Genomic DNA, 22503 nt, shown 5'->3' with positions numbered 1-22503 from the left:
CTGCTCTCTCATTGTCTTGGCAATTGAAACGTGTCTGTCCGTGGCTATGAGGTCGATTTGCATTCCCCTTGATTGTAGATATTCCACTGATTTTATAAATCCTAGTTTCTCCATGGCCACTGAGGATGTACATTGTGTTACCTGCACGAACACCAAACTGACAATTTTCTTACTATCCATGTCCTGAAAGTGGTAGGTGCAGTACTTGGCAGAAAATCCAGGTCTGTCGCACTGTCCATCTCCGGCTAGCCTGAAAAGTTTCCCTTCGAATGTACTTACTAGAGACAATTGTTCAATTTTCCAAGCATCACTAATGGCCGGAAACAAATAATCACGTTGGTATATGTAGTACAGCGATTTAGAAATGAAATGGAGTCCCACAAACTGAAAGAAAGCCTCTAACTTTCTAAAACTGGAGCCACTAAAAAGTGATGCAGCTGCACACAGTAGATTGCCTGCTGGCATTTTCCCCAGCATCGTTTGTGCAGACCATGAGAACCTATGATGTAATCTACAGGCGGCATTTATTTTGACGTTACTGCCTTTTATTTGACGAGTCACATTAATCAATGGCTTCCCACATACTTTCCCTCTAATGGAATGCACACATTTCAGCATACTTATTTCCATCAAACAACTGTCGAATACAATGTATTTGCTCTCTTTCATTAGACTGTCATCCTGCGTCAACGTTGTTTCGGCCTGTGACGTTGCAGAGATTTCAACACATTGGAAAGTAATATCGCTGATATCAAGTTCTGATGCGTCTATGGATGCTGCGGCTGGTTCATTCTCTGTAATTTCGACATCTATTACTTCAACATTGATGGGAGAACACAACAATGTCGACATGTTTTTGGGTGGCAAATTTTTGGCGGTGTAGATTGTGTGAATTGATCTGCAACTACTTCAGAGCTATCTTCAATACATTCAATATCTTCTTGGGGTGGTGCGGTCGCACTGTAGCAATGGTCCAATGCAACTTTGCTGTATTCTCCAAACACAGTTAATTCATGTTCTGGCCATTGGATATGAGCATCTCGAGCCTGAACACGCCTCGCCTCAATTAATAGTTCCTCCATAGTTTACATGGTCTGGCAAGCAACATCTCTCATTCGCTTCACTGTCTGTGTATGTATAGTTCTGAAACCCACGGGTAAATAGAGGAGAGATTGGAAAAGGGATGTTTGGTTTAAACGCAAGATAAAGTGTAGTCCAATTGACTGGAAAAAAACATAAAATAGTCCCCAGCACAAATTTTTTTTTCAAGTTATGAACTGTTTGTAACTAACCTTTAATTGTTTTTTTTCTTTGCAACTTTTTTGACTCGACCATCAACATCTGCACGCTGTAGCTCCGATTCGTTTCCGCATGTCCTCCCTTCCTCTTGCGCTGCACCGACTATATTTTCTGTATCCACAAAGACGGCACGGAATGAGGCTCCATCGTCTCCCTGAAACATAGTACTTTCATTACTATGTATCAAAATATTGTTAGCATAAAACACACGTGAGGACGAACACACAGGTTCATCTCAATAGCCAAACACGATTTAAAGATTGTGTGCAACTATCAAACGACAAGTATTCGACCAGTGATGATCTATTTCAATGGAGCTGTCAGTATCCATACCTCTGGTTCTGCATGGACTCCCACGAATTATTGTATTGAAGAGGAGGCATCAGCATCTCCCTGAAACACAGTACTTGCATTAGTATGGTTTTCAATATTGGGAACATAACACACACTTGGGGTCGAACGCACAGGTACATATAAAGAGAGAACCACAAATGATGCATTTTCTGAAACAATCAAGGAAAATATAAATATGCTGATTTCATCGACTTATTTCTCCGATTTATTTACATCTGCATCATCTAAATGGGATGTTGTGATTGTAGTGGAAGCTCTGTCGTCTCCCTGAAACACAGCACTTGCGTTAATAGGGAAGAAAGTATAGCAAATGGAATCACGTTATATGATCACGCATGATGGAGCTGTCAGTATCCATACCTCGTGCTGCTGAAGAATATCTATGGATGTTGCAAATGTAGTGCAAACTTCCGAAAGCTGTTGCGCCGATTCGTATACGCATGGTCCCGCTTCCACTTCCCCTGGAATTACTTGAATGTCAGGCTCCGCATCAAGTGCAGGGTTTGACGCTCCATCAACTGCCTGAAACATAGTACTTGCATTAGTGAGGATTACAATAGTGAAAACATAACACACACCTGGGGTCGACAGCACAGGTACATATCAACGGCTAACCACGAATGAAACATTGTGTAGAACAATCAAACGACAAGAATTCCAGCTCTGATGATGACGCTCGATGGAGCTGTCAGTATCCATACCTCCTGCTGGTGAAGAACATCTAGAAATGTTGTAGATGTGGCGGACGCTTCAGCATCTCCCTGAAAGACAGTACTTGCATTAGTATGGATAACACTAATTATAACTGAAAACAAACACCAGTGGACGATAACTAAGGTGTATATCAATTGGAAAGCACTAACCAAACATTCGGTAAAATAATTACACGATAGAATAAAACTATTACTTGACATGCATAAAACAAGCCTGTAGCATATTAGCCTAGTAAGATTACCTGATACGCGCTAGAAGTGGTTGATAACTGCGACCACGTCAAGGATGTAGAATGTTCTTGCTTCAGATTTAAGGCATAGTCAAGAAGTTGTAAAGGTAAATTAATGATTGATAATGAAATGCCAATATTAAAAATAGCCATGTAAGGCGACATGATACTTGAAAAATGCTCAATACAGCACAGTTCCCTGTTCCCATATATATACATTTCGTTTGTGGGTTATGAAATCGAAAAAGAATATATTGATAAATGTTATTATTCAAAAAGCTATACACTCATATCAATATCGAAATTATTACAAGGGATAGAACACCTACAATATCAATTAATCCATTCGGCTACCTACACACTACCGCAAGGCTTAAAGCTAAATCCGGACACTTAACTCACCGGTGGCGGAATGTGGACGAATAGAGTGGGAATAGCGTTTTCGATCAATTTCCGTGTCGTTCGCCGTTTATTCTTCTTTGTTACCCAAGATGTTGTGTACATGTCCAAGTAAAAGTGCCGGCTGCAGATGCGGTATCGATCACCCCTCTTGTCCTGTAAGACTTGTTGGACTCTACTTTCCAGCTCATCCAGTGGATATCCGCAATGTCTGACCCATTCTCTTATTCGATCAACAGTTTTCGGGAATACGTGCATTGTAGTGCCTTCAGATTTAGCATGGGTCTTCGAAGGGCAACCGCTAATCGAACAGGCAGGCATTGTTGATAAATCTGAAAAGTAAATATCAACATTATTATACAATCTTCATGAATAAAGATTTGATACAAAAGTAAATGAATCATACAATGATCAATGCAAGGTTTGTTTTGGCCGCAGGAACTATACCAGTTCATTATGTGCGGCTAAGTATTTGCATAAGTTGCAGAAATGTAAAAATGATGTGACTAAAATCTGAACATGTGACTCGTCCCTTGGATGTTCTGTCTTGAACGAGAAGGAAACATGCTTACATTATAGACTGGACCCCCGAAGGATGCAATTCGATGACAATAGACAAAGATGAAAATAAATAGATCTATTGATAGCATAGCAATGGAAACTCAAGTAAATAGCAATGAGACCAATGAACATAGCACTATTGTGTACTCTACTCGCAAATAGATAGAAATTTAAAAATCTGCAAAATATGACTAGGATACATGGCCTTACCTTGACCAACAAACAGTTGGATTCAGCAAGCAGAGCAGTATGTTGCAGGAGAATAGGTGGGTGGCCACAGGTAGCACACTGATGGGTTTGCTCTAAGCGGTCACAGAAGTTCACGGATAGCACAACGACGAGCAGATTAGTGTAGATCTCAGTGGTTGCCAGGTTGCACGTTCAGGAGTTGACTTGCAAAGCTCAAAGATGTTCTCATGAGACATATCAAGTGGTTTATAAAGTATTAGAAACAGGGGTGTGTTTGTGAATGAACAACATATGTATGTCGTGGTATTAGGGGGGCGGCCTGCTTCAAGGGGAGGCCTGGCTGGAGACACGGGGTCTGAGGAGACCATGTGACCGATGGCCCCTTGGCGTGGGATACCTTTTGAAGTGTACATGCAGTTTGGCACCTTGGCCTTTCGCGCCCCTGACAGCGCACATCCCCGGGTGCAAACCGCCTTTGATAGAGGGGGTGGGATGGATGGGCCTGGGGCGTGCAGATAAGGCACAGGAAGACTGCTGAATGGAGACACACTTATGTGGATTGCAGGGGGGCGGCCTGCTTCAAGGGGATGCCTGGCTGGAGACACGGGGTCTGAGGAGACCATGTGACCGATGGCCCCTTGGCGTGGGATACCTTTTGAAGTCTACATGCAGTTTGGCACCTTGGCCTTTCGCGCCCCTGACAGCCCCCCATGCCAGCGCTCAGCCACTGGCTCGAACCGCCTTTGATAGTATATCGTTGCTTATCAATAACAAATGCCACATACCGGAGATTCTTCTGAGCACAGACCCACACTTCAACCGGTGTATTATAGTGGTCAAGACCCTACGGCCTGTATAATCCAATGGTAATTATTAGTATAGATATATGTGTGACATTTATAGAGACATAACCTACTGAAAGACTTTAAACAAGTGTTATTTAGTGCATGCATTATCGAGAATATGTTATGTTAGCTTAGATAGATAGTGACCACCCTGCTTCACAGCGACCAGACCTTCACCCATTCGGAGCACAGATGTCTGACGTCCATCCTTGAGTGGAGACACACTTGATTCATTTAAAAAAATCGAAACAACCGTTGTTAAAACATATGTGGTGTTTTATTTTGTATCTTATTTTCATGACACAAAAATACAAGACTTTAAAGATTATACAGGTCAGGTTGCAGCACAGCGAGAGAAAATCCCCTGTACTGACCGCTGTCACTCGGAACGTTTCTCTAATGGCACGAACGGCACAGGCGGGTATCACTCTTCGAACGCGGTGTCCAAGCCTCCCGTGGAGCCACCATGTAAAGGAACGATAGGCCGCCAGCCTGTACCACCTGTGAAAAGGAATGAAACAAACTGTTTTTAAATGACCAAGATAAGTTTAATAAACGTTTGTTGTCAATGACAATTCTTGTAACTAATGGCATTCTGCACGGAAAAATGCTATCTAGACAATGCACACTAATGAATGACTTTCATGCGTTACTAGGATATGAATATATAATTTTGGATATAGTAGAAGAACATGAAATAGGAGTGGCATGACAAGCAGAGTATAGTTACTCGGATTACGAGGACGAACAGTTGCGCGAAGTCCGTGCATAAGCACCATCATTATTCTCAACACAGCCCGTGTGAGGCAGGCTGCCCTGAAGTCTGGCAGCTCGGTGATGCATTGCGGTCGTGGCTCGCCTTCCGAAATGTAGGCCAGGCATCCCGAGTTTTCTCGGCAGCAGCAGTTCTCCTCCTCGGTTGGCATTAGCTCGCACCGATTGCATGTGCACCAGGTGGAGACGCCGTCCAGGCGACTAGGCCCAGGCTCTTCATCTGTTGATTCGTCCTGCCAACTGCCGTCCGAATTCCCATCGTTTTCGCGTGCTTCCCTTTCCAGTACTTCCTCCTCGGTATACTCGGGCTCGTACATGTAGGGCATTATTGTAGCCATTGTGTGGAAAACAGTGTAAAATAATTTACCGAGATGGTACAGGTGTTCACATGGGCTACAAGCAGCGAAGGTAGCTGACCAGAGCACAGAAACGAGTCACAAAATACTCTAAATAACAAAGAGAGAGGAATGGAATCGAAAATCTGCTGCTGTGTGTTGTGAAACGGTGTGTTTATACTTATTGAGGAAAGAGGCGTCCTGCCATTTCCATGGCGACGCGTCATTAGCTGAAGCGCAGCGAATGTTGACACAAGACGTGCTTTGGCGTTGGGAAATGGGCGGTACGAGTCTGCTGATGACAGGCTCAGGGGCGGGAGAATTGATTTAGTGCCGCAGAAGCAGGTCAGCCAGGGCGAGGCGGCAAGTGATAGGATTATCACAAAATGGCGGCTCCCTGGTGCCTGTTTTCGCGTGCGTTTAATGGACGAAAACTCGGGTAAGGTCCATAGGAAAGTTTTCTAAAATCGAGCCTCTTAGGCTTAAAAAAACATGGCCGACCCGTAGGGACATTAAAACATTTTACTGGACCATGCCTTTAATGGGAGTCCGAGCGCCTTCTTCCATAAACGGCCCTCCAATTATCTCCAGTTTAAATTCCAGAGCAGGGGCTTTGCTTCTAGTCCATATAAGATCACTGGTGCTGCTTTTGCCATATAAAATCTGATTGGGGGAAGAACAGAGAATTTACTTTCAGCATCTGAGGAGTGAGCTGTAAGATTTTCCCCATTACTTCCCCTTTATGGAAGGCTGGAGAGGCATAGATTTTGTAGCCTGAATAAGTCGGTTCATCCACCTGCGGGATAACCTGGTCCTCCAAGGTCCAGCATGCATACTGAATCTTTTTCTGAGGGTGCTTGAAGACTGGGGTCTTAGACTTTGTAGGGTTGATAGACAACCCATTTAGTCTTGCATAGTCCCCCAATTTGGTTAGCAGACGCTGCAGACCTATTCCTGTCTTATCCAGCACCACAATGACAGCTGCATAGGCCAGCCAGTACATCTTTCTCCCATGTAATACCGGGCTGGCCAATGCAGACGCCTCCCAAAAATTACCTATATCCGACAGAAATACGTTGGAAAAAAGGGGAGCCCCCAAAACACCCCTGCCTGACTCCCTTGTCCACTTTGATTAGTTCATATAAATGCCCTTGGGTGTCGAGTTGCACCCTCACAATGGTATCTTTATGCAACTCGATCAACATCGCAAGCATACCCTCTGGAATCCCCCAATTTCGAAGTTTATTCCAAATCTTATTCCAGAGGAGTGCCCTATCAACTTTGTCGAAGGCCTTAGATAGGACTTCTTAGTTTGCAATATCAGTTGTGCTAAGTGGGCTGCCAAGTGAGCTTCCAACCGCGATCTAGCTTTCATCAAAGCTCTGAATGCTTTCATTGACCCCTGACGCGTGTGATTTTCTTTGCCCGCTGAGCTAAGATTTAGTTCTGGGGATCTGACCCCGTTACTACTACATTGACATTTAGTCTTTCGGATTGGTTAATCGAAATTCGGCCCAGATTTTAAAAAGGCTCTGAGCGAGCCGAAACATGTTATCATTCATGGGCTTTACCTCCTCATTTAATGTGTGCCAATATAACACAATTAAATGACTGTTAAACTGGGGGCGCTTAGTCCCGGATTTTTATCTGTTTTTAGCAACCTCTTGCTTATTCACCACCATATCTAGTTATTGCTCGAGTATCCACTTGCTTAGCCAGTTCAGCCTGCTTTTACCCCTGCTTGAACAAAGTCGTTTTCACCTAATCTACCCATTTCTCCAGCGCCAATATATGCTTGTCTAAGTCACTTATCGAGTAGCTGTGCAATCTTTTTCATTTCTTTTTTTTATCTCGGCTAACAAACCAAGAAGATCTGACCTCCAGGTAGGCGCGTCCTCTGCTTCTAACTATGCAGATATGGGCAAATGAACCTGGGCAGCGGTCAGCTCCTGGTTGCGTTTCAGTGTCCTGCCCCAGAGTTTTAATATCACCACAGAGGGGGCCCTTCTGCTTGGTCGCTTGCTTTGCCATTGCTCCCAGTGTCTCCCTGTCCAGGAAATATGCCTCGTCCAGGCATTCAAAAATATTCTCTCAACTTCAGCGCACCACACCTAGGAAGTTCCAACTGGTCAGGAGCAGGCAGCGGCTGCAGATCCTGGTCCCTCTATTAATAGCACACCTGGTCAGGAGTCACCATCATCGAGAGTCCACCAACCCCAGACCCCACTGGTAGGGCCTGGTACTCCAGGGAATGTGTCTCAAATACCTTAGTCACACTGTTCCCTACATGCTGCACTCTCCTCCAGCCTTGCACTCCCAAGAACAGCAGGAGTGCTGCCTCGCAGGGGTTCTCCCTCGCAAGGCCCTGGCCCTCCTATCGTGCTGTTATTCCACTCTTAATGGCCCCCATGCCTGCTCCGTATGCCCCAACGGAGGATCCATCTCCATACCTGGATCCCCACAGCCAGGCAGCATGATCCCGACAGGGCTGCTCTCCAATGCAGGCACAGTCCGATGGGCTCCTGGCAGGCAGCCTTTGCCCCAGGCCCCACCATAAAGGACCACAATCACCTGCTCCCAAAGTCGCTGCACTCCAGAGGGAGCTGCAAGTTGCCAAACGCGGCCAGATTCACTGTTGTGTGCGAGGGTGTGGTGGGGGCCCACCGTGGCCCCTTACAGCGAGGCCGGTCGTCACTGCATCCAAGCGGCTGCCATCTTGCTTCAGCAATTAGGGCAATGCAATCGATCTGTTCTCAGGCTAGTGGCCGCAGGTAGGTACCAAACTCTGCAAGTCTGTGCTCTATGGGTTCTGGCATCCACCAGATGCTTTGTGCTAAGATTCCACCATATTTAAGGGGGTCAGAGGGCCATGGTACAGACGTGGGCTATGGAGCTCACCGAAGAGGCATCCGTCCGCTTCCTCGGCTGGTGACACCCCCCCAATTCACCCCCACGCTAAGACTGCTTGTACATTTTGCTCATCAACTTTAAGCATCTATATACAAAATCAGATTATGTAAATGGCTTCGGAATATCTGCACTCTCATTTACAGAAACAGCATGTACTGCTTTACTGTTTCCAAACTTTGTATATCTTCAGAATAAACTGCATTTCAAATTAGTTTCCAGTTTAAATCTTTGCCTTGGCCATTGCCCTTAATTGGGTGTCCGCATAAGCACAAATTGACAGAGCGTATTACAAAAAATGTAAACCATTAAACACGGCAGAATCAAAAATCCAACGTATCCGTCTCACTTCATACCTGTAAAAACCTACATTTCATCAGCGTCTTGGCAAGGATTATGGAATACCTCAGGACATTGTCAATTTCTTTAATTTACCGAACATGTTGGCTCTGCAATATCCTGTTTCCCATCCGTCGTTTATTTCAAAAACATTGAAATGTTATTACAGTCGAGTTTACGCCAGTTCTGGGATTGCAAACTATTTCCAGTCCATGTTTAGCTTCTCAAAAACTGAAACTACTCTCAATTGAAAATGTTAGTCCTGAAATTGTAAAGATAAAATAATGTATCACTTAGCAATTCTTATACCAATTATCAGTTCAGCCTGTTTTTGACAATAATACATTAATGAAAGGACACAACTTCATAAATGTTTAACAAACGTAATATCTGGTTATTTGATGCCATTAATTCCACCACTCAGTTACATAAATGCACTTTTTCCATTCTTCATTAAAACCTTTTGGCCATAGACTTTGTAAAAATAAAATCCCAAATGGCTCATCAGTGCAATCCGAAATAAGTACATATAATTAGGTCTGTGTAAAGTGGAAACTGTCATGGAAATGTGATAGTGGACAATCTGACTCAGCATATATATGCGTGAACCATGGTGTCATCGAGCACTACCCTTGGCAGGCTGGCAAAGTGAGCATTGCATTATTAACATCACCTTACAATGTTTGATCAATACCCTGTTGTTATTGGATGCACCCTGGGATGTTCAAGTAATACTCATGTATATATTTGAAATCCCTCACCTTTCTATGTATTAAAACCATTCTGTTGGTGGTTGACATTCTGTAGCAAGACTAATGATGTGCACTATATATACTGAAATCCTATTTAAAAGTTGTGTAATTTCTACTGGCACGTAGTTGTCATCTGTGTCATCATTGTTTCTGTGGGGATGAATTTTGAGATGATGCAGTGGGATGTACTGCTACACACAACCTACCCTGTGGCAGATCTAGTTTCTGAAGTATTACATATGCCATGGTTTCCCCTTTTGGAACTTCCTGCAAACCCTATAGTTTTTTATCCAGTTTCTTTTGAAATTGGTGCTATAAAAAGGACCCCCAGTATTTAAAACCATTTCTTGGGCGAAAGCACATTCCAAAACAACTCTGGGCATGAAATGGTGGACTCTATCTTGCTTGCTGATGTCTGGACAGGACCCCACCTGTTTCAATGGTGCCACTTTCTCCCGAATTGCCAGTGGATTTACTGGCCACAAGGAAGCAGTGTAGCACTCGTGCAAACCCATCGGAGTACTCCACAGAGGAGTATTCCTTCTCCATTGGATCCTTCTAGAAAAGTAACTAGGAGCTTGACATTTTTTGTAAGATTGTCACCTTTAGGATCTTTTGCTCGGCTACTATTTTATTATCTGAAAATAAAGAACACCCTCTCTGGTTATTTCGGAAATTGGCAACAGTGTCCATTATATTCTGATTGGCCTTTTATTCCTTCATAGCTATTTGGGTAGTTCAAACGGATAACAAACCCAAGCAAAAGCAAGTGGCATCAATTTATTTTTTAACCATTTCTTGTATTTTAATTCACAATTCACATCCATGGGCAACATCAACCTGCATAAGAATGAGCATATAAAGAAAAATTCAGTGCTCAGTTATGAAATCTACCCATGTTTTCAATCGACAGTTAAAAATATCCTAAATTAAGATTGTGTGGAAAATGAGATTCCCCAAATAATGCAATGAATACATTGAAAATGCAATATATATATTCTTTTACCGGTTCAATTGACTGGTCGTCTGGAATTAAAATCAGTATCAAAATAACAAAGAAAAAAGTAAGACGAGGCATTGTCTAAGATCATTTAAAATAAGTTATCGAGTTTATAAATCCAAGCACCTCTCCGAACCATATAACAAGTGCCCCATCTCCTTTCATCATAGCACATTTAAATTACTTTGTCCACTTGTCAACCGGTAACATCCGCTTTGCTTTAGAGTTTCTCAGATGTTTTGCCAAACTCAAGTGACCTTTTAGCCGGATAAAGTAAGACATGTTTGGAGTCGACATCTTTGGACTCATTAAGTAAGATGAACCTGGCTGAGACCCAAAGATTATATGCAAGTATTGTTCCACAGTAGGATAAGAACATACATTGTGTGATAGTGTGACTTTTGCCTAGCCACATTTCCAAAATAGAGCTTGGAACGGAAGAGATACCTTAGTCAATTTGCTTGGACAGCACAACAAGCCAAAAATAATCTTCTACTGCTGAAGGTATGAACCCAGATTAGTTTGTATTTTAATATTTTATGAAGGTAACTCAGAGACCATCTCTCTGTAGATGGCTAATTCTCCAATTCCTTCCACCAATCACACACTAGTCTAAGCAGTCTGAATTCAGCAGTTTATAAATGTGTGATATTGTTTTCTCATTTACTCCTTATGAGATTATTGAATTGGAGTGTAACCACATCCTCCTTTCAGTACCCACATGGTTTTTCAATGTTATGTGTAGATATTTCCAGATTTCCAGCGAAAGACGAGGGGCGCTTGGCAATCGGCCCTAGACAAAAGGTCATAGCAGGGAATGGTATCCCTGAGAAGCGAGGGGTAGTGATGATCATCTGATACCCAGTTACTACAAGTATCCAGGGACCCTTTCACCAAGTCTCAGGATCTAGAGAGGAGGCTGGTAGCAGCCAGGTGGTGCTGCAGGCCACGGGGAGCATAGGAGTTCTTCAGCAGGTCCTGTTAATGGGAGTAAAGGCATAGTGGCTGAGGATAGCCATGGTCTGAGGTAGAAAAGGATGCGCTCCTTGCATCTGAAGGGGGTTCAAGAAGAGGAACCTGTGCATTGATCCGAGGAAGTAGCCATAAGAATGGGGTTCCTGTTAATGGGAGTAAAGGCATAGTGGCAGAGGATAGCCATGGTCTGAGGTAGAATCATCCTGAGGTAGAAAAGGATGCGCTCCTTGCATTATAAGGCGGTTCAAGAAGAGGAACCTGTGCATAATATGAAGCGAGGGCTGGAGACTGCGCAGGGCAAAATATCTGCACCACACAGGGAGGTGGGCAGTTGGACATAACCAGAAAAGGAAACGCAGTGGCTCGAAGAAAGGCTAAAGCTTAATGCTCATTTCCAACACCCCTCACCTCTAGAGACCGTGAATTACAGGTTAGCCAGGCTCGAAAGCTTGGGCATACAACAAGCTACCTAGAGTCCATTGTGCATGATGCCCCATTGCAGTTGAGGCCCAATGCTGTTTAGAGGTTAAACATTTGTTCTTGGAAATGTGTTACATTATCTTCAGGCACTTTCAATTGCTTCATAACTGCACGTGAATCTATGAAAGATAGCAACTTCCTAGATAAGCCTTTCCTTTAGCACGAAGACCTTTTGTACATTCTGTAGGATTGCCTTTTGCATAGAGTAGGATAGTTTTGAAGTAATCGCACCAAATGAAGTCACTGCAGTTTAGCGTGGACCCATAAACCTGTTTTAATTTATTAGAAAAGTATCAGGAAATGTGCATGGTTGCTTGCTTTATTTGCTTAAAAAAAAGTGCAGATGTGAATTGAACGAAGACCGATACATACACCTATCTACAATATTGAAAATATAAGAAAACCTATGGCCATATGTTGTGTTGTAATTGTTGGAGGATTAAAAGGTAGACTAAAAAGCAGAAATTAAATTGGTCTCTACGTCTACAGCAAGTTGGAGGTTACTGAAGTGATGGAAGCATCTTAAAATGTTGTAAGCTAATGTAATGGGTGCTGTTTTAAATCCTAAATGAGATGGTCAACGTCATATCACCAGAGAATACATTATTGAACAGTTTGTATCAGTTGGGAAATTACATTGGGTTTTGTCATAGTTTAATATTTACTGGCATCTCATCAAGGTTTACCACAATGCTTTCCCTTAAAATCATCAGATACAGTCCCATTCACGCTCTAGTCAACTTGTATTTCTTTAACTCTTAAAAAGAATCAAAATGAACAAAAATGGTAAGATAAAGTGAAAATAGTCATGAAGTTGCATATGACGATTCTGTCACAATCAATCCCAATTTTTAACACTTGATCCCTCCTATTGCAGATTTAGCATTTTAATTAAGCCCATGTCCCTCAATCCAAGAACTCTTCATTGTCTTCATATTCAAGCTTCTGTCATTCTCTTCTTCCCTTTGGGGCACCTTTTAAAAAATGTCCTAGGTTTTGCTCACATGCCAAGGGTCATTTTTTGTAAAAGTAATCTCAATTGATGTCAGATAGAAACTACCATCATTTGTGGACCTGGGCACCTCATATTTTCAGATCTTTGTTGGTGGCCATTCTTGCATGGGCAGAGGTGCTTTCTGTAGCAATTTCAAGAATGACCTGGAAGAACACACTAGATTTCAGTTCTTTTAGTCAGAGGTTACAATATCAGGTTTTATGTGAGATGAATGTTTGCAGGTACTAGGGGATGAATAGAGAAACAGTAGAAAAGAAGGCTTAACAAAAACAGTCCTGGGCCTATTTTATAAGTCTCTGACCCTCCATGGACGACATAGACTCACAGCAAAAGTTCCAAAATGATGGCTAACAAAGTTAAAAACTAGTCTCCAGGTGTCCTTTTTAGCCTTCAGCCCAACCCTAAACTAGAACACAAAAATGTCTCCAACTTGGCCAACACACATTTTCAATACTTCTACTTTAGACGTCCATCCCTATTCTACAAACCAAATGGATCTCAAATGTTTCAAGTACAGGCCCCTCTTGGGGTTTACTCACAATTCTGTCTTTGGCTGCAGATGTGCCTAGCACAAATGTAAGCCTCCATTCACTCTGCTGCTCATTCAACACATAAACCTTCTTGGATCGCTCCATAATATTTGCTAGTCTCCGGCTTCTCTCGACTCTCTCTCCGACCTTGGTTCCTTTTTGGTTTCTACCAGTTTCGTTTTTCAGATTTCTCTCGGGGCTCTTACTGATGAGTATGATGACTGTCACGGCACATGGGGAGCTGCTGGGTACCGACGAGCCCGTCGGGGCCTCGCCACCTGATGGGGTTGGCTCTATTCACACCATGATTTTGAGCGCCTACGTTCTCTTCGATTCGGGACCGGAGGAGAAGAGGAAAGAGGTATTTCTTTTCCAACACTAGGGGTCCTCACGGAAGACCATGTCTAGCCCTTTGCTGGACAATGTCTGGGAGGAAGGTTTATCCCTGATGAAGATGCCAAGTACTGCATCCCTCCACCCCCTAAAGAAACGGGCTGGAGAAGAAGTACAGACTCCAAGACTCGGCTCCCCGCTCCCAGGTTCTTGAGATCACAGCCTTCTCCAGACCCTGTGGTATCTGCCGCTGCCAGGAAGCGCTGGTCAAATCCATCCTCTTCCATGGTGCCCCTGGACCAGGAGGGGAAGAAGCTTGATGCGGTGGGCAAGCACATCATTTACACCGCAGCCTCCACCGGCAAGGCCGCCAATGTCCTGGCCATCCTGTCTCGATACGACAGGGAGCTCTGGTTTAAGCTCTGGCCCATTTTAGACTTCATGCCAGAGGATAAGATGCTTAAGGCTCTGGCCCTGTTCCAGGAAGGTGAGGTGACATTGAACCATGCCATCACAGTGGCGCTGGACATTGTGGATTCTGGGTTCTGCCAGATGGGTAATGGGTCGGCCCTCTTGACGACAGGGCTGGCTGAAGGCCACTAACTTCTTGGTGGGCATACCCTTTGATGGTGACCATCTGTTTGACAAGGCTGTGGACAAGTCGCTCCGAACAATTGACAGATCGAAAGACGGCGCACTCGCTGGGTATGCTGCAGCAGAGGAGGTTGTTGTCCATTCGGACCTCGAGACTGAAGTCAAACAGGTCCTCCAAGGGGTATAACACCCCTGTATCGTTGGCGCTCCCATTCCATGGCCCAGGAGGCCTACATAGGCTGTTTGCAGGCCTACGCAATGTAGGACAGCATAGTCGTCTCCCACAGGCCGGGATACAGATACAGGCCTGAACCTGCTGTGGATCCGGGGCCCACTTTCACACCCTAGTTGGCAGCTGGCTATCGAAGATCATCACCACGGACAAATCGGTGCTGGACGGTCTGCATCAGGGGCACAACCTGAAAATCCAACACACAGGTATCCTTGCATTCCTCCTGTGGCGCGTCAAGCACTACGCACGGCCCAACTGCTGCAGGAGATTCAGGCCATGTTAAGAAATGGGACGATGGACCCCGTTCCTCAGCACCTCTGGAGCTCCAGAGTGTACTCAAGATACTTTCTGGTATGGAAAAAGTCAGGAGGGTGGCAGCCAATCCTAGAATTAAGTAGCCCCAACAAGCATTTGAAATCCCAGAAGTTCAGGATAGTCACATTGCAGCAGGTGCTCGACCAGCTAGAGGGTGATTTCCTAGTGACCTTGGACCTGGAGGACGCCTACTTTCATGTCCCCATTCATCCAAAATATCAAAGGTTCATATGGTTTGTGGTCCAGAGACGGCACTATCAGTTCAAGGCCCTGCCCTTCAGCCTGAAATTAGCACCAAGAGTGTTCGCAAAGTGCTTGGCTCCAGTGGGGGCGCACCTTTTGTCTCAAGGGCATCCATGTCTACCCTTATCTGGACTGGCTCATTTGCTCATGTTCTCATACGCTGGCAGTCCAACACACTGCAGAGACTGACGGAGATCGGATTCTCAGTCAACTATCCGAAGTCCTGCGTGGATCCATCGCAGAACGCTCTGTTTCCGGGCACCTGTTTCAACACGATTTCATGCATGGCTACACCTTCAGAGGGCGAGTGTCGGCAATCCTGGGGAAGGTACAGCGCCTGTTGTCAGTGAAATCCACGACAGTGTGAGCATCGGGTCGCTGTTGGGCATAATGTCCCCCTGCATCCACCTAGTTTCATTTTGCAGACTCCAGATGAGACCTCTTCAATAGTTCCTGGATGTGCAGTGGTTGCAAGTCACAGGCTCTTGGACGGACAAGGTCGCCCTCAACCAGGACTTCCGGCAAGCTCTACAGTGGTGGGGAGTGCCCCACTGGGAGGGTGGGGTGGCCCACAGCAGACCGTCGCACGCCAGAAGACTCTGGCTCCTTGAGGAAAAAGACCTCCACATCAGCGTCCTGGAACTATGGGCAGGCTTCTGGGCCCTTCATCATTCCTGCTTCAACTGCGGGGGGAAGGTGGTGAGATCTTCACAGACAACACTACCACCATGTTCTACATCCGGAAGCAGGGCATGACGCACTCTCCCTGGAAGCTCAGTCCCTGTGGCACTGGGCAATTGTTCAGGACATGTTCTTTGTCCCATTTCACCTGGGAAGCACCAAGAACACCATTGCAGACTTGCTCAGCAGGGAGCTGCGTTTCTTCCATGAGTAGATGCTTCATCAGGATCAAGTATCCCTTCTCTTCCGCAAGTGGGGTCAACCTCTAATCGACAGCAGCCAACTCGAGGTGCCAGAGGTTCGTCAGCAGGTCTATTCAGTTTAGGAGCCTGGGAGACGCCTTCTCGATCCTGTGGGAGGGGCTCTTCCCTGTACGCCTTCCCTCCAATTCCACTAGTGTGTGATGAACACACTGGGACAATGTTGTTGCAGGATGGTACTCATCACTCTGGCGTGGCCACGACAGATGTGGTACCCGGACCTGCTCCGTCCGTCAGTGGCTCCATCCATCTGACTGCCTCCACTTCCCAATCTTCTCTCCAGAGAAAAAGGAACAATACTGCAGCACAACCCAGCGTCGCTGAGACTCACAGCCTGGCTCCTGCAGCCCTAGAGTTTGGGCATTATTCGCCTGCACTGGAATGCAAGAAGTTCCTGGCCAAAGCTTCCTCTATGTAGTTGTGCTTCTCAGTGTGGTGTTAGCCTCAGAAGATTACACTGATGTGAGTCACGTCTCTGCTGCTCCTTCTGGATCTGCTTTCCCTGGCCAAGGTTGGCCTGGCTCCATATCCAGGTGGCTCTCCGGCTGCATCGTGCACTGTCATCGTCTGGCTAACAGACCTCTTCCAGGCTGGCTGAAGGCCTATTTCACCAGAGCCATCGCAGCAACAACATTGTTTCTCTCTGGTGTTGCCCTGCTCGACACCTGCAGGGATGCTACATGGAGGTCAACCCACACCTTCACAAGATTCTACTGAGTTGACCAGGATTCCTGGGAGGAGTCCCAGGTCGGCCAGGCAGTGTTTTCCACAACCTGTTTGTTTGAGGTGAGTCTGTTCCAGGGGTAAGTGTATTGCTTCTGTTGAGCCTTACCACCTCCTGTGGTTGTGTATATGTACTGCTTTGTAATAGTATTAATGAGCATGTGAATCCATGCCAGACCCCATGCTGGAGAACTTTCCTGTAACTCCAGTTCTCCAGCATGGGTCTGGCATGGATTCACATGTGAACCCCTGCCTCCATCCTCTCTGTAGCTCTTCTGCGTTCATACTGCCACTTTACATGCTCGCCCAAATCTGAGGATGGCCACCAGGGGTGGAGCTTAGGGAAAGAACTGTCATTGGGTGGGCCAGTATGACCCAAGGGACAGTGATTGGTTATAGAGGAGAAACGCAGTGTTCAGGCTAAAGTGAAACTGCTTTTCTTTTTACAGACCATTCCCAGCATGACAATGGGAAATATTCATGAGCATGTGAATCCATGCCAGACCCATGCTGGAGAACAGGAGTTACAGGTAAGTAACTTATTCCTTATCACAAACAAAGGCAGGAATACAAAAGGTTGTGGCCTGCTTTTAAACCCCACATCCTCCTGTTTTTCATTTTTCCATGCCACTAATTTGTTTCAGAACCAAGACTCCTTACCACACCTGAACCTGCCTCTCATATTCGTAAAGGGGTGTGGCGTACAGTAACCAGTTAGGCCTCTTAAATGGCAGCTTTGCTCCTTTCTTCCACACATCTCCCAGACTCTGTCTGCACCACGCAACACACACCATAAGCAGTAATAGCCCATGACCTGAAACTTGATGAAGATTGCCCTAATCGTTAGAGGACTTTCAAACCATGTATGTAGGCAGTTAAGAGTCTATTCACTCCCCCTTTTTAAAGCTGAAATTTACATTTGTTTCCAAAGCACTAAAGTCTTTTCTACTTGCTTTTTTCCCAGATGCCCCTTTTACATTCTGGTCCTGTTACTCTGGTTCTCGTTTTGACCTGATTTGGGGTCGGGGGAGTTTGGGGGGGACAGAAAAGAATCCGAGTGAAGGTAATACATTACCTGCAATCTCCTTGGGAATACTGCGCCATCTGGGAGTATTTCTGCACTAAATGGCCAGTTTTTGTTGCAGCAATAGGTTTACCACCCCTAATTTCTATGTACTAGTGATCTCACACCCCTTTGGGACACTGCTCCATTCTTCTCACTCCTTTCTTACATTACTCCGACATTTTGAACCTGCTGTTCCTTTCTCCACCTACCATCCTATCTCCAGGTGACTCACTCTCCACCGATGCCTCGGTTAGCTGCAACATCAGAGTGATGTCTAAATCAAGCACAGTGATTTGGAAGTTCGCAATATAAGAAAATGTGAGGAATAAACCAATGAGTTCACTTTTTTCTATTTTGCAGGAGTTTTGGAAGTACATCTCTATTTAGTGGTGTTCAGTGGCTACTTCAATGTTAAATAGATCATCTAGGACAATTAAGGGATTGATTAGCTTTAATCCAAAGAAATTGCAGGCACTCTTGTATTTGCTTTGTTTTCTACACTGTGTTTTAGCCAATGTCAACTTTCTGCATCCACTTAATTACCCAATTCGTACTCGTGGTCCGATCATAAATGGGTGGGTTTAACTGCAAACGTGTATGAAATAACTAGTTTGTGCAGGATTTGAAGTGGAATGCAAGACTGAACATTAAATCTAAAAGTTCAAATGATGAAGCATTTATGATTGACTCTATTAAAACATATACTAATTTACTAAAGCTTGTAATGGGGATGCTTGCCACACTAAACTATTTTTTCTTCATTTACAGCCAAATGGCAAGATGACCGCCGCTCAGAAATCACTGGCCAAAGTAGACAAGAGTGGAATGAAAAGCATATCTTCGTTTTTTAGCCCTAAAAGCAAAGTAGCAAAATAATTGTAAACGTATTTTAGTGCAATAAAGATGTTTTTGTTGGTACTATGGCATCTTGAGTTTGTATTTATTAAACCCATAAGTAGTGTTTTTTTGTAGTCCTCTTTTGTGAGTTAGTGTTGACAATCCGGTTCTGTGATTTGTCTTTTGATCTGTTCACAAAGCAGGATCTTGCAAATATTTTTTTTTCAGTCTTTTTACTTTAATACAAATTTGGTAAGAATTTGTCCATTACTATCGATTACTATCCACAACCCCTCTGATGCCATACTTGTGCAGAAGTTTGCTAACTATGTTGCGATTATTAAGAACCACTGGTGAAAATGGAAAGTCACTGGGTTGAACAAATACTAACTACGACCAATTGATATTGGCAGGCCAGTCACTGCTGCTGTTGCACCCCTCTCCAGGATTTTGAATCTAATATCTCAGTAAAAGGGATCTGTCACAGTGCGGTGTTGGAATAAGGACAGGCTCTCAATAGATTTGTTTATGAACACTTCCTTTATTTAACAGTTTCAAATATTCCCCTCCAATGGGCAGGTTTGTAAAGGTTAGTGCTGCAGTGACCCAAGATCTCCGACTCCTGCTGGTCTCCTCCTCCTGTCTGATCATGTCTATTATAGTTTGGGGGTGGGGGGCGGCTGACTGGATAATGACCAACTCTGGTGGTCACTTATGGTTGCGTCCCAGTGGGAGTGGGTGTTTGTCTCAGCCTTTCTACATTCTTTTTCTATGCTGCCCGACACCCCTCACTGTGTCTCGGGCAGACTGGCGCGCGGTTGCACAATCACCGTCTCCTTTAGTGTTTATCCCGGGCTGACTCAACTGCGTTCTCGAGGCGCAACGAAAACCTCCTCTGTTTTTGTTTACCTGTACCTTCGTCCCAACGTGGGTCAAATTCCACGGCAGTACCAATCTCTCTCAGTATACCCATTCGTATCCCCTCATATCCTCTGGCGCTTCCTGTTAAAAATACAAAGAAAAGGACCCACCAACTCCCCAATCCTTCCTGCTGCCCATCAATCATTCCCCTTGTCCATCCCCCTCCAGCCGGCTGTACAGTCTTTTGTTGTCATGGTGCTCTGTGCTGTCTCTTTTCCATCTGTGCCTGCCTCGCTCCTCTTTACATCTTCACAATTTCCCATACTCCTTGAGGGTTTTGGAGTCACGTGGAGGATGGTACATCTGACCCATTCAGTTCTAGCTTGTTTTCGTATTCTGGATCTTACACACTCAAGTAAAACTATAAAAAGTATCGGAAAGAAAATGGTGAACCGGAACGGCATAGCTGATTCCTTTGTGACATGGAGCTCATTCTGCTGACTTGATATAATGTAATCAAATCGAGCAGAGTAGTTCCTAGCATAATCGCCATGTTTTTAGCGGTGAACAGGGGATTGAGGATGTACTCCTTGAAGCCCTGGCTACTCTCTTCGGTTAGACAGACCGTAGGACAAGTACATTAATTGCACAATGTAACCCTGAACCATGTGAGATGTGTGTTTTTGGATTTTGAAAGCTTGTGTCAAGTGCCTAAATCTGAGCTGTTGGCTTACAGTACTCCTTAAAAGAAGGTGGGGGTAACATAGCTGGTCAGAATTAGTTGCCACATAGTAGTTTGGCAAAGGGGTAACAGTCCCCATAGAGGGTGATAATAGGCAAACTCATGTCCATGCATGTGAGCAGGAACAGGCAGCAAATAGGACACGGACACAAGAATGTGATTTTTTTTAAATTATTTAATAGTACGTGAGGAAGTATAGCATCAAAGTAAAAGCCCAAAATACAGTTGTTCTGCCCTCTATAACCTCGACACAAACATCCTACTTGCACACCCATATCCCTATCATGCTGGGCATCCTAGCCCCAACAGTCACAAGGAGTAACTTCTTGTGATATCTTGTTCCTTTGGTAGAGAAGTGGTCAAGCCACCTGCCTTCGCTGACCTGCACTGGTGACTCAGCCTCAATGCCTTGGAAGAATTTGAAGAATATTGTAGTGCCAAGGCCAGGCTGCACGGTCCAGCACCATCTGTACCCTTTTTTTTGCTCCTGCTTTTTCAGGATCCAGCCAGGGTGTGGAACAGTACACCCCCCTCCCCCAGCCCTCGTGCTTAGTGTTCAAGGCACCTCATTTGCATACTAAATCCTGTAGTGCATGGGGCAACACATGCTAGTAGCATGCACATGGTCACTTGTGATGTCTACTGCTATCTACTGACACCTCTTGATCACCAAAAAGCATCTTGCCACAGTAGCATATCCCTAAGCAGTGACATGTGGGTCTTTTACATCATCCTTGGATTAGGATGGCTTTTGCAGTTTAACTTCGCTTCACCCCTCTTCTGCGACACGCTTGTAATGGGGCTATATTGTATGCCCAGTTCTTCAGGTCCTTGCTCAGTTGTTAAGCCTGTAGCTAGATGGAGTGAGCACCTTACCTGGCACAGCAAAATGGCTTTAGAGCAGAGTAGCTGGGGGATGGAAGGGGTGCTGTATGCGTTGTGACATGTGGGTCCTGTCAGACGAAATGTATGGTGTCTCACAGGTGGCACACTGGGTGCGGGTGTTGGCTCAGTTGTGATAATGCATCTCATGCATGGGTTGGCCACATGATAGTTCACCGGCACATCTGTTGTACCTAAAGTTTCGTGTGTGTGTGTGTGTATGTATGTGTGTGTGTGTGTGTATATAAGCATGCATCATAAGGGTGAGCAGTGATCAATGTGGGAACTGATGTGTCCTTGTTACATTGCTTTGTATAATGTATGGTCATTGCAGGAGCAGTGTTGCTACACTGACATATGCAGCCTCGTTATCATTCCCATTACACGTTCATTTAATTGTTTTTTATAACGCGCCTTATACCATACCTGAGTTTGGTTCCTAAGCGCGGATCCCCCACCCCCTCCCTTCCCTCTCGCCTGGCCATGTCGCCCTTGCTAATCCCATGATGTTTCACTCCCCGCCCTTCCCCTTTTTGCATCCACCACCCCTTTTCCATGTTGCCTGTTCAGGACTCTTCCACCCCTCCTCCCCCCCGCCAACTCCAAGCCCCCTTGGTGCTCCCACCTCCTCTCCATTTGACTTTTCACCCCTCTCTATGTGCGTTGGGCCACATAGCGTAGTTCTTCTTTTCCTTTTGTCTCAGACTGTGGTCCATTCCCATGGATTGGGTCTCGTTCCGTTTATTGCACCTGTTGATCTCTCAGGTCTGTCCTCCCTTTGCTCCTGGTCCAGGTCGAGGTGTAATATGTCTGCTCCCTCTTGTAGTGTGGTTATTCGCCTTTGCCCCCCTACCCACTCAAAGAGGAGTCCAAAGGGAAAAGTCCATTTGTATCTGACCCCTTTTTCCTTAAGTACCGCTAGGACCGGACCCATCTGACGACGCTTAGCTAGGGTGCTGTTAAGTCCTGATGCAGCTTGATTTGACGGTCCTTATACTTGATCGGTTTCTGTTGTCTTGCCACTCTCAGAACCGTTT

General features: G+C 45.0%; 1 protein-coding gene across 3 annotated transcripts in view; it reads left to right on the top strand.

The window, feature by feature from the left end:
* The window catches only part of RNASEH2B (ribonuclease H2 subunit B), a 376916-nt gene extending 357854 nt beyond the window's left edge, over positions 1 to 19062 (top strand). For all 3 annotated transcript variants that reach the window (XM_069639895.1, XM_069639894.1, XM_069639896.1), the window contains one exon: positions 18913 to 19062. In XM_069639895.1, the coding sequence (XP_069495996.1) occupies positions 18913 to 19020 (108 nt within the window). In that variant the 3' untranslated portion in view covers positions 19021 to 19062. The remainder of the gene's footprint in view (positions 1 to 18912) is intronic.
* The last annotated feature ends 3441 nt before the right edge of the window (positions 19063 to 22503 follow it).

The sequence above is a fragment of the Ambystoma mexicanum genome, chromosome 7q (genome assembly GCF_040938575.1).
Source record: "Ambystoma mexicanum isolate Mex_15411 chromosome 7q, UKY_AmexF1_1, whole genome shotgun sequence".
Taxonomy (NCBI): domain Eukaryota; kingdom Metazoa; phylum Chordata; class Amphibia; order Caudata; family Ambystomatidae; genus Ambystoma; species Ambystoma mexicanum.
Note: the sequence above shows the minus strand (reverse complement) of the source record. Positions and strands in the feature narration are given on the sequence as shown.